At 54.8% G+C, this 11,797-nt stretch overlaps 1 protein-coding gene and 2 long non-coding RNA genes across 11 annotated transcripts in view; 2 read left to right on the top strand and 1 right to left on the bottom strand.

Annotated features, from left to right (window-relative positions):
- LOC125611050 overlaps window positions 1–5,477 on the top strand; it is a 19,375-nt gene extending 13,898 nt beyond the window's left edge. The window contains exon 3 of the long non-coding RNA XR_007341151.1: window positions 5,465–5,477. This is a non-coding gene — a long non-coding RNA (uncharacterized LOC125611050). The remainder of the gene's footprint in view (window positions 1–5,464) is intronic.
- LOC107161099 (archaemetzincin-1-like) overlaps window positions 1–11,797 on the bottom strand; it is a 28,010-nt gene that overhangs the window by 12,178 nt on the left and 4,035 nt on the right. For 5 of the 7 annotated variants that reach the window (XM_048784699.1, XM_048784700.1, XM_048784702.1 and 2 more), the window contains one exon: window positions 1,248–1,772. In XM_048784699.1, the coding sequence (XP_048640656.1) occupies window positions 1,248–1,554 (307 nt within the window). In that variant the 5' untranslated portion in view covers window positions 1,555–1,772. Of the gene's footprint in view, window positions 1–1,247; window positions 1,773–2,053; window positions 2,116–7,679; window positions 7,772–11,797 lie in introns of those variants that run through there. The other 2 variants (XM_048784701.1, XM_015507603.2) reach the window with 2 other exon arrangements.
- On the top strand, window positions 7,650–11,791 carry LOC125611049. 3 transcript variants are annotated; one of them, XR_007341150.1, is made up of 4 exons: window positions 7,650–9,029; window positions 9,476–9,514; window positions 9,557–9,649; window positions 10,600–11,791. It is a non-coding gene; the product is annotated as an uncharacterized LOC125611049 (long non-coding RNA). The 3 variants fall into 3 exon arrangements; XR_007341149.1 differs by having other exon boundaries at window positions 7,651–8,019; window positions 8,915–9,029; window positions 9,557–11,791; XR_007341148.1 differs by having other exon boundaries at window positions 9,557–11,791.

Consider the following 11,797-nt stretch of genomic DNA (forward strand, 5'->3'; position numbering starts at 1 on the left):
CCCTGGATTCAATCCCCACATAAATCCAAAAAAAAAAAAAAAACAGGGCTGGGGCTGGGGCTCAGCAGTAGAGCGCTCGCCTCTCACGTGCGAGGTCCTGGGTTCGATCCTCAGCACCACATAAAAATAAATAAATACAATAAAGGAATTGTGTCCAACTACAACTAAAAAATAAAATATTAAAAAAACAACAACAAAGGACAGGAATCACTGTCACACATGAAACTCAGGGAGGCAGGGACTTCTACAATGCTGCTAGAAGCCCATAAACTGACCAGGAGAGGCCCCCTAGCAGCGGGTGGCAGAAGCAAGCATGTTCCTCAGCTGCAAAAAGTCAGCCTGGTTGAAACAGGAGTGTAGGCTCACGCTGGAAAGCAAGAGCTTGGCAGGGCAGGGGGGGACACCACCAGATGGCATGCTAGGAGGACAGATAGACACAACCAAGGGTGGAGGCCATGGGAATGGTTGCGAGGTCTCCAGACCTTGGTCTCAGCCTGGACCTGGTAGAAATTCAGGACCCAGGCCCACCCCAGACCTCCCGCCCATCTTGGCAAGGTGCCATGTGTCCACATGTCAGGTAAGAGGCTCCCGGAGGTATAAGCAGGACACATAAAAAGGGTCTGGCCCCGCAGGGTCAAGAACAGAGTCTCAGATGTGGGATTATGTAGAGCAAGACCCCTGAAGCCTCCAGCACGCTGATCCTGAGCATCTGGGAGGGGGCTAGCATGGACCCCCAGGGGCTGTCAACTAGCCTGCTGAGGGCAAGGCCAGTAGAAGCCCAGCCTTCCTCTGGCTGGCTGCGCAGAAGGGTGTGACACACCAACACCTCAGACAGAAGCTTGACATTCCTCTCCAAAGCCAAGTGCCACTTATGCCAGGCTGAGGCCATCTGCCTTGGAATGCTGACAGCACAGTGGCCGGCCCACCTCTGACCCTCCCCATTACCTGGCTGGGCTATTCTCTCGCCCCTCAGATCACCCTGTGTCCCCCAATCTCTTGACAAATGAAGAGCCCTGGAAGACAGCAGCCATGCCGGGGGTCCCTGAGTCCTGCTCCCCATGCCCACCTGAGGGTGGGATGGTCCCACGGCTCCAGGCTTTCTGACCAGTGTCAAAGATGAGTGGGGGAAGACAGGGCCTCCCTGCCTCACCCCAATTCCGAACACACCCAATGCCACCAGCCCTAATTCCAGCCCTGCTTGGGGCTGTGCCCAAGCTGGTTCCCTGGCTCCAGCCCCCTCCCTGTACCTATTGGTTGCAGGTAAATGTGCTTCCGAGCCAGGCTCTGCTTCCGGTGGTGCTGCAGGGAGGTGTGGAACGTCTGGAAGTCCTCAGGGGCCTCGGGGTGGCTCAGCAGCCAGTCAAAGGCCGAGTGGATGAGCAGTGTGCAAAAGAGGGTCCTCTGGGGATTGTAGGCCTCGGACAGGAACAGCCTCTCTGCCGGGGTGAAGGCCGAGGCGTAGAGCTGCTGCAGGCCGGCGTCACTGGAGACCAGCGCATCCTTCAGGGCCCGAGGGCCGAAGCTGAACTGCTGGGCCTGTCTACACTGCAGCATGGTAGCCACACCCAGGAACTCCTGTTGCTGCCCATGAACTGCCCAGGAGACAATCACCGTCTCTTCTAGAATCTTCCCTTGAACTGACAGAAGTGGCTGCCAGGGGTTCCCAGCAGAAGGATGCTGGGCCAAGAGCCTGCGTGGCCCAGCCCTGCCTGGAAGTGCACCTCCTTAGCAAAGCGAGGGAAGGCATGGGCACCTCCAGGCCTGCGGACACCCTACAGGGGACATAGAGCATGCCGCCGTCACAACTAGGCACACACAGGCCTGCTGTGTCAGGCACAGGGGAGCCCTACAGAGCCCCTGGATGCAGCACTTCCCCCCAACCAGGAACAGAGGGCACTCTTCTCTTTGTCCTTCGGGTAGACTGGGTAAATCTCCCTAGGCCTGGATTCTCCAGGCCTCACACTCTGCTGGAATCCCCGTGAAGGGCAGGGACCCATTCCTTGTCATACACCCAAACTGTGTCCTGAGCCCTTAGAAAGAAGGGGGTGCATACCTGTAATCCCAGAAGCTCAGGAGGCTGAGGCAGGAGGATCACAGGTTCAAAGTCAGCCTCAGCAACTTAGCAAGGCCCTAAGCAACTCAGCAAGACCCTGTCTCTAAATAAAAAATTAAAAGGGCTGGGGATGTGGCTCAGTGGTTAAATGCCCCTGGGTTCAATCCCCAGTACAAAATAAATAAATAAATAAATAAAAGAAGGAAGGGGTGTATAGGAAGAGACCCCACCCTTTGTGCTGAGCCCCTACAAAGCCAGAGGGGCCCCTCCATGCAAGAAACTGGAAGCTACTCTCTTTGTGATCCCTTGGGGCCATAACTGCACCTCTCTTTAACCCAACCATAAGCTTCCAGGCCAGAACCGTGGGTGTCCCCAGGAAGCACATGGAGGAGGAAGGCAGCACCAGTGGCTCCCCACCCAGAAGTGTCCAGGGCACACACAAGGGGTATGGAACACAAATTAGGAGGTCAAGGGCAGCTGCCAACCACTGCAAGCTAAATAGGGAGTTTCAGAGAAGCAAGGAACGGATCTGAACTACGGGGACAGCCTGGCGGGGAGAAGAGACAAGCAGGCCGACTGTGACACCTGCTCTGTCCTTCTGAGCCAGGAAAAAGGACTGGCGCAGCCATGTATTTGTCAGAAACACACCTGAAAAGCTGTCAGTAAGCCCTTGACTCTGGCTACCAGCTGCTTTGGGCCTTCCTTGATGTCTCGGTGCAGCAACTGACGCAGCAAAGGCAGGTAGGGGACAGGCTGGGTGGGGGACCCTTATGGAACAGTAATAAAAGGACGGACAGGGATGAGGGGAACCAGAGGCCAGGGATGAGAAGATATACAAGTCACAGCAGAGAGCCCCAGGGGGACAAGGACTGAAGGTGGGACAGCCCCGGGCCATCCTCAACTCAGGAAGTTCAGACACAAAACCCACTTCTCTGCAGAGCACCAAGTGCGGGGCCTCCAGCCCCACTTGGAAACCAGAAGGGGGCTCCTTTTTGTATGAGAACGAGGACTCCACACTCTCTTTAACCCAATTTAAAGCATTCATCTGAAAAATATATTTATAGCTACTCAAACACTTAGGTTTGAGCAGAAAGTCTGGGGTACACACTTTATAAATCTTCCTTGGAAGGAAACATACACAGATGTATATAATGCATGCACATATAAGTCCATAAATGTGATTTTTTTTTTCCAGAGGAAAGCACTATCGTAAAGGAAGGACCCTTCCAGGATTAATTTCCATCAAGATCCTTCCCACACCGAGCTTTATATAGTTTCTCTCCATGTATATTTAACAAACTGAAGTTCCAACTGTATAATCTTATATCTTTTACTTAGTACTTATGGCATTATCCCAGAGTTTTAAATATTCTATAAAAATGCCATTTTCAATGGCTGCCCCCCCAAACACCAGAATGCCCGTCTTTGCTCATGAGTCTGTTTCCTTCTCCTCCAGATGGATTCCTAGAGGGGTTTCCATGTGCCGGGGTTTAAAGCATCTTGCTTTGTATTGCCAAGCCGCTTCCCAGAAGGGGTATGCTAGTTGACATTCCCGCCAGCCCTCAAAGTTCTGAGTAGAGAGCAACAAATAAAATAACTGCCCAGGGCACAAACCCCTCTGGGTTCCTAGCAGGGCTTTGCATTAGTGCCCAAGGATGTGGGTACTGGGTTCAGGGGGGTGAAAAGGTGGAGCCAAGCTGAGCCACAGCACTCACGAGAATCAGGTGCAATCAGAACACATAGATCCCGTGCCGGAACACCCCTACCCCATGCCCACTGACAGACTCCAGGACAGTTCTAGCTCCTGTGCCCATTCAGGACACGTAGGCAATACTGGTGTTTTGCAACACAATGAACAATTCACTCCTGGGTGTAGGAAAAAAAAAAAATCCACCAGGTGAATGAATGAGGGAGAAGTTCAAACCCATGGCAATGAGAAGAGCCTAGTGGGCAAGTTTCCCAGGGGCCAGGGGTGTGCAAGGAAGAACACCAAGGAATTGAATTTCCACTGGCTCCCTCCCTTTGGAAGACGACCCAAGTCACTCAGAAGCAGCCAAGAGACTCATGAGTTTCCAAAAGAGGCCATGCTGATCCCAGCGCAGGAGCACATGTGAATTTATCAGTTCATCAATTCATCCTTCCAACAGTTGTACTAGTCAGGGTCTCCAGGGCAACAGAAGCAATAGGAGGGAAGCATTTTATAGGTGTGTTTATAAAATGTGTTATTTGTTTATTTATTGTTGTGGCGCTGGAGATGGAATCCATGGGTGCTCTACCACTGAGCTCCACCCCTAGCCCTTTTTTATTTGAGTCAGGGATCTCGTTAAGTTGCTTAGAGCCCCAATAAGTTGCTGAAGCTGGCCTTGAACTTGCAAACCTCAGCCTCAACCTTCCAAGTCACTACCATGACAGTTGCCACCAGGCCCAGCTAAGATATATTAGGAGGAATTGGCTCTGTGATTAAGGAGGCTAAGAAGGCCCATGAGCTGTCTCTAGCAGGTTGGGACCAAGGGAAGGAAGCAGTGAATTTCTGTCCACAGGTCCCAGTTCAAGGGCAGGAGAAGGGGAGAAATCCCAGCTCAGGCACAAAAGAGAGTGGATCCCTCCTTCTCTGCCCTTTGCTGTATTCCCACCCTCAAGGGACTGAAAGGTGCCCAGTACATTGGAGAGAACAGTCTGCTTTACAGAGCCCAAGACCCTACTGCTGATGTCACCGGAAACACTCCACAGACACACCCACAGTGCCTCACCTGCCTAAGTGAGACAGCCCAGTCACAGCCCAGTCAAGTGGTCACAGAATATTAACTGCTGCAGTTTCCAAGTGCCCCAGGCCCTTTGTTAGAACAAAACAGTCAGGTTGGTCTCAAGGGGCTTGGAGAGGCAGGACAGGTGGCAAAAGCATTGAAGGTAAATATTGTTGCACGTCAGTTAGAAGGTGGCAAATGATACTGGAAGGAGAAAAGGCAGAACTGGGTGGGAGTCAGGAGTGCCGGACCCCGTGGCCATTTCCAAGACGGCTTGAAAGTGGCTTCGTCAGAAGGGAAGAAGTGGGGAGGGAGTCTGCTACTTCCCAGGAGGGGCATGGAGGGTGTCCCAAGCCGAGAGAGCAGCTAGGAAGCCTACCCTCTGCCAACAGGCAGATGTGTTCTGGGGACAGGAGGAGGCTGGCCATCTGGCTGCAGTGCACAACGGGAAGAACAGGGGACAAAGTCAGGGAGGGATGGCCACATTGTGCAGGAACTCTGACCTTGGTCTGGAGGAAGTGGAGAAGGCTGTGGGATTTGAGAAGGGGCTCTAGGAGTCTGCCTTGTCCCCAGGCTTAGCCAGATGTCAGGGAGTATGGAGACAGCACCCCAGCAAGCCTCAGTGGGCAGTCAGTGGGCTATGAGTCAGGGACCCCAGGAGACTGAGCAGAAAACCCTGGAAGCCAAATGCCCTCAACCCCAGCTGGGGTTCTGGCATGAACTTGGTCATCTGACCTTTAACCCCACCGTGCCTCAGTTTCCCCCCAGACATGGTGTCTCCTGCCTTCCCTGCCCAGAGCTTGGTTGGACCCAACAGAAGGGAGGGTTCCCAGCTCTGTGAGCAGCAAGATGTACCGAGCACCTGACTCCTTCGCCATCTCACCAGCCTATTTTGGTTTCTGGATGCCGGTCACAGGACCTGCCTACAAGTGCCCCACTTGCCCTAGTCCTTCCTAACGCTCACAGACACCTACACCCCCACTCTGGAGCCAGAAGCAGTGCCACTCACCTACTTCTGAATTATTCCCTTAATGGCTCCACGTTGAGCATGAAAGTGTGACCCCCCTCTGTCCCCCCACATGTCACTCTCTCTGAGACCCTGTACCCAGATCTCAAGAGGCCTGTGCAGCCTCATTCATCTTCCCCACCCTCAGCTGCCACCAAAGGCCTCGGGCCCTGCCAGGTCATTTCTGCACAAGACAAGTCCTCGCACAGAGCCCGAAGCTGGAGGTGAAGATTATCCCTGGAGCCAGAGGTGCCTGTGGGGAGGAAGCTCTCCATCTCTCTCTGCTACCTGCCAATCCATCATCTTGGCCACAGTGATGGCTCCGAAAGAGAGACCTCCAAAACTGGGCCCTAGCCATGGCCTGGGCCCTCTCCTGCTAATTATCATCAGGACAGTAGCCGCCATGTACCAAGGTCAGCCACCACCTGCTGCGCCACCTGCATCACTCAATCCTCAGGACCTCACAGAGCTGCAGGTGCCACTGTATTTCAGATGGGGAAACTGATGCTCAGAGACATGAAGTGACTTAGCTGCCACCACACACCTGGTTTCAGTGTCATGCTTCACAGTGGAACCCCAACTCCTAGCATGCTTCAGGGGCTCTAGACAGAGACCCTCTAAAGGCAAGAAGAGGGTGGGACTTGTCCCTTCTGCAAAGCAATGACTTTTTTGCCCAGCTGCTATTGGTATCGAAGCCAAATAGCCAGCTTCCCTCTGTCTGGGGCACCTCCCTCTCTCTCCTGCCTGTTTTGCCCAAAGACTGGGGAAGGGCATGTCCTTGTCCAGGCTCTTCCTCCTCAGGGAGAGTCTGCCACTGAGCCAGGGTAGCCTGATTGGCCAGGTAATCAAGGTCAGGTGGCTCAAACTGCGAAGCCCTGGGCATTTGTTCTGCCCCATCTGACTAGACAGATGCCCAGCCTTCAGGCAAGAAATCATGCTCTGATTCTTGTTATTCTGAATACACTTTGCAGAGCACCCAGCAGCTGCAACACGCTATTCATCAGCCAAAACCTTCAAGGCGCTTTACGCAGCCCCATGCAGAATGTAGATGTACAGGGCTGGGGCTTTGTATTGCCAGGTTTCCATGTGCTGCCAGGGAAACCCAGGGTGTAGACCACAGGAGCAGACCCCCATTCGTGCGTCTCTCCCCTTACCTGTGAGCCCCGAATTCAAATTCCACCCAGGCAGTTTCTGGGGCAGGGAAGGGGCCACTTGGCTAAGCTTCAGACCCCACCCTGACCCTTGCCTCAGGGCACGTGGGTAAAGTTTGTGACTCTGTACGCCCTCCCCCCATGCTTTTCTGATTGAGATGCTGCCCTCTTTTCCCAGAGGTGTACCATCCAATCCCTTCTCCATCAACTGCCCGGTGGCCTCTGAAGCCCCTTCTGCCACACACAGGTCAGTAAGAGGGCACCCAACCCCACCCGCGCAAGATGCAAGATTCTCCGCGCGCCTCCGGGGGCCATCCCACACCGCCCGGCTCGGCGCGGCCAGGAAACGCCTTCTTTGGGAGCCTTGCCCTGGCCTCTCCCACTGCCTGTGTGCTCTCATCGAAAGGTCAACAGCACTGTCACCCCAGCCTGGGACATCGCTAGCGGGAAGTGAACGCTGTGCCCCTTCCCTCGTTGGGCTTTCTCTCTGGGACCCGGGCTGTCCCGCCCAGGCACCAAGCGCGACACTGCACCAAACCCTCCCTGGGTGCACCAGGTCCTCGGGCTCCCCATCCCTGCCCAAGTGCGCCCCTCACGCCCAAACCACCCGGACACACCGCGGGTGGAGACGACGCTGCGGTGCAGTCTGGCGGTGCCCGGCGCCGCCCTGCCCACCCCGCGCGGGGTGCGCTCTCGGTCCCGGGGTCCTGTCCGCGCGCCCCTACCTCGCAGCCCCGCGCTCTCTGAGCTGCCGGAGGACAGCGTGGGTACTTGGAATGGGCCAACAAGACCGAAGAAGTCCCGGCGTGACGTCAGCACGCGGGGCAGGGATCCAGGCGGGACCGGTTCCAAAGTGTGAGACGAGGGCCAGTCAGGGCGGAGCCACACCCCTCCCTGCGCTCCCTCGCCATCCCGCGCTGGGAAAGCTGCGAGGCCGACCTAATTCTCCCCGAAATACCTGGAGCGGGACCTGAGATCTTAGAAAGCCAAGCAGCGAGGGGAGGAAGCTTCGTGGATTCACCCCCAGGCGACAGCGCTAAGCCAGCACCCCCCCAGGTGGGACAGGTAAGGTCCTGAATGTGGAGGTGTGACCTGACATAGGACCTACAATCTAGTCCCTCATCAGTGCCCCTGGCACTTCCCCTCATTTATCTGTCCCGGGCATCTCGTGTAATAATGATTCGCTGTAGCGCTTTCTCCACGCCACACCCAATATGCTCAGTGCTGAGGACGCCTTATCTCATGTTGGTGGGCTCCTGACAAGCCTGAGAGCCACCCTTTTGGTGCCCATTGGATTGGTGAGAAAAGGGTAGGCAGGAAAAGTGCAGAGCTACAGACCCTCATCAGCCCCCTAGGCTCTTGTTCACCTTCTGGAACCTTCTTTCCCAAGGCAGAACTCTCTTGGCTTCAGAAGGCCACCCCTGGCCTCCTGCAACTGCCATCACCACTGGGCTGAATGCAGCCCCTGGGGTTTGTGCTCATCACCCGCCACCCCTCCCACTGCATCAGAAGCACAGGCAGCAACTTGGTAGGTCCATGACCCCCAAGCGTGGGTACTTGGAATGGGCCAACAAGTACCCATGCCTGGGAGATGGTGGGCGTTCACTCACTGTGGCAAGAGGAGAAGACGTGAACCCTTTGGATCAATTTATGGACCTGCTGTAGTGCTTTCATTGACCTCCAATCATGGTCATTTATTCCAGGACTGGAAGAGGCATGAGGCTCAGTGGGGCCCCTGGATGCCTCTGGGACCCCAAGACTGGGGAATCAGAAGCACCTATTTAGTCCGCCACCCTAGGAAGGAGGAGTATGGGGCAGCTCTGGTCTGCTTGCGGGCCACATGGATCCTTAGTCCTGCCCAACCCTCAGCTCCTCTAAGGCCAGCTGTTCAGGATGCCCCAGGGAGCCCCCTGCAGGGACTTGGGCAGCATTCTGGCAACAATTCACCATTCCCTCACAGGGCCCACCACACCAAACCTCAGTATGGTTGTGTAGACCTTCTTCCTGGGGTCTGGAGTCCTGGGAGCCGCCTTGCTTGAAGACAGGGCTCATGTGTGAGCTCAGATTGATAAATGGTGAGGGGAGGCTGTTGGTATTCAACTAATGTGCTGCGTCCCCGAGGAGGGCTGGTCTCAGAGACAGACAAGACAGCTGAGGGGGGAAAACACATCGGAGGCCACTAGTGCAGAGCCTGAGGCCCTCTACAGTTCCCTCCCCTCCAGAAGGGAAGGCCGGAGGGTCTTGTGAACACCTGCCTGTCCAGGTGGGCCCTGCTCCCCTTCCTGGCCTTCCTCTAAAGGGCCACCCTGCTAGCGTGGCTCCAGGCAACCCCCAGGGTAGGGTGTGGAGGAGCCCTTGGACTTAGCCACTCAAGGGCTCTGGGTCCCCTAGAACTAAGCCAGTCCACAGACAAGGACTGGTCAGGGGATTTCACATGGACCCCCGAGGCTCCAGAGAGTCTGGCCTCCCCACCCTCACCCAGGCCCAGTGTCCCAGTCCTATCCTCTGCTTTTCGTTGCAGATGCTATAGCTGAGCCCAACTCAGTAGGCAAAGGAGACAGTCCTGGAGGCAGGAGCAGTGGCTCTGCTCCCTGCTCCCCAGGGCCATGGTCCTCAACCCTGCCGTGTCTCATCCACAGGACAGAGGATCTGAGCCATCTCTGTGCCCATCGCAGCCACCCTGGATGACAAGCAGGTGGGCCAGAGGCTCCCAGAGGCACTCCTTAGGAAGGAAAGTTAGAATGCCAGAATTGGGAGGGGACAGAGCCCCTAGGGAACACTGTTAGGACAATAAGCCTATACTGTTCTGCTCTCAATTTCCTCCTGAGCATCTGTTGGGGCTGTTAACTCAGGGAGCAATCAGCCCCATCTCTATGCTAAGTCCCAGGTTAAGAACAGGTAAGGGCTGGGGGTGGGCACTCCACACTGTGCCAAGGTCACCTGGATGGTCCAGCCCACCCGCTTGGTCCCCTCTGGGAGCTTTCCCAATATGTACCCTGTGCTTTGGGAGGTGGGAGTCCCTTCTCTGATGACCTAATATACTGGCCACTGCCAGCAAAGGACTATGTCTCTCCCCAGTGTTATCTAGAGTCAGGCAGGTTGGGGGTGCTGGCCAGACAATGAGCTGGATTCTCAAGGTCCACGGGAAAGCCACCTTCCCTCGGCCTCAAACTCCAGTGTCCATGTGTCACAACTGGTCAGCAGCCTCTTGTTAGTGCCATAGTCAGTGGTCATCAGAATAGGCATTCCTGCCAGGTGCAGTGGCACACATCTGTAACCCCAGCAGCTCGGGAGGCTGAGGCAGGAGGATCACAAGTTCAAAACCAGCCTCAGCAAAAGTGAGGCCCTAAGCAACTCAGTGAGACTCTATCTCTAAATAAAATACAAAATAGAGCTGGGGATGGGGCTCAGTGGTCGAGTGCCCCTGAGTTCAATCCCCAGTACCCCCCCACAAAAAAAAGACCGTGCATTCCAATGCCCCCTACAGTCAGCTATAAGCTTGGCCCTGGCCCCCTGTCAGGCACCCCAGAGGTGGAAGGGACTCTATTTGCAGGGTAAAGCCTGTGTTTAGTGGCATCATGGCTCTAGCTGGTGTCCAAAAGCCTTTTCCCCAAGCCACTCCTTTGCTCTCTGGATCATCACCAGCCTCCTGGGGCCTTTGCAAGCAGCCCGCCCACCTTCTGCATCATTCTGCAAAAACTCCCCCATGCATGGCTGAAGGATGTGTCACCACCGTCCTCCACACTGCAAAGGAATTTTCCTTAAGCCTCGAGAAATGATGATACAACAGTAAATATCCATGGCAGACAGTTCGGGAATTCCTAAAGAATAAAACTTGTCAGGCTGCCTCCTGACAATTTTTTTTTCCTCCACACTGAAATACATTTTTAAAGGGATTCCCACCACATAGTCCACTCTAACGGGGTCATGTCACTTAGCCTCTCTGTCATTAGCCACCAGTCAGCAGCATATGCCAAATATTGCCTCAGGGATATTATATAGAGAGTCGTCTGCTTTAGGACATTTTGATTTATCCCAATTCCAGTTTGTTATGATAACTGATAAGCAACCCTGTTTCTACAGGTCATTATGCAGGTATCGGCTGTCTTCCGCCTTGGCGTAAATTCCTGCAGGTAGATCGGGGCTCAAAAGGTGACCCCTCTGATGTGCCATTTCTAAAGTTTTTCTTATTGGGAGTAAAAAACTCAGAAACTGAGAAAAGGTCCATGTTGGACTCTAACTCTGGTTATTAGAAAGAAGCTGTGGAATCCCTGCCCCCACCTGCCACAGTGGGGACAGGCTGCAGCCACTGGAGAGTCACTGGGTGTCAGGCCTTCAGCAGCCTGGCTGGAGCTTAAACTTGAACCTCTAGGTGAGCAAGGCCCTAACGGGGTACCCTGGTAAACTGGAGGTCCCCACAGTGGCTGGTACCCAGGCCGATGCCCCCTCAGACCACCCAGTCTATACATAGCACCCACTGGCTTCCTGGAAGCTGGGCTCCAGACCCCTTCTGTGGAAGCCAGAGTCTGCTCCCTTGACATGGGAACCCTGTCCCTCCAACCAGATGGGCCAAGGCTGCCCCCTCACCTTCACCCTCATCAACACCCTGTGACAGGGGCAGACTTGGGCTACCAGAGCTGAGTGGCCTAGAGAAGTTGCTACACCTTCCTACACCTGTTTCCCCAAAGTGGGTTGAACAGTGGCCCCCAAAAGATGTGCCCACCTGTACCCTCAGAGTGGGATCTTATTTGCAATAGTGTCTCTGCAGATATAAAGGAAGCACCTCAAGAGGAGATAACTCTGGATCAGGCCTCAGACCATTGAGAGTGTCCTCATAAGAGAC

Source organism: Marmota marmota, unplaced genomic scaffold (genome assembly GCF_001458135.2).
Source record: "Marmota marmota marmota unplaced genomic scaffold, marMar, whole genome shotgun sequence".
In the NCBI taxonomy this organism is placed as follows: Eukaryota; Metazoa; Chordata; class Mammalia; order Rodentia; family Sciuridae; genus Marmota; species Marmota marmota.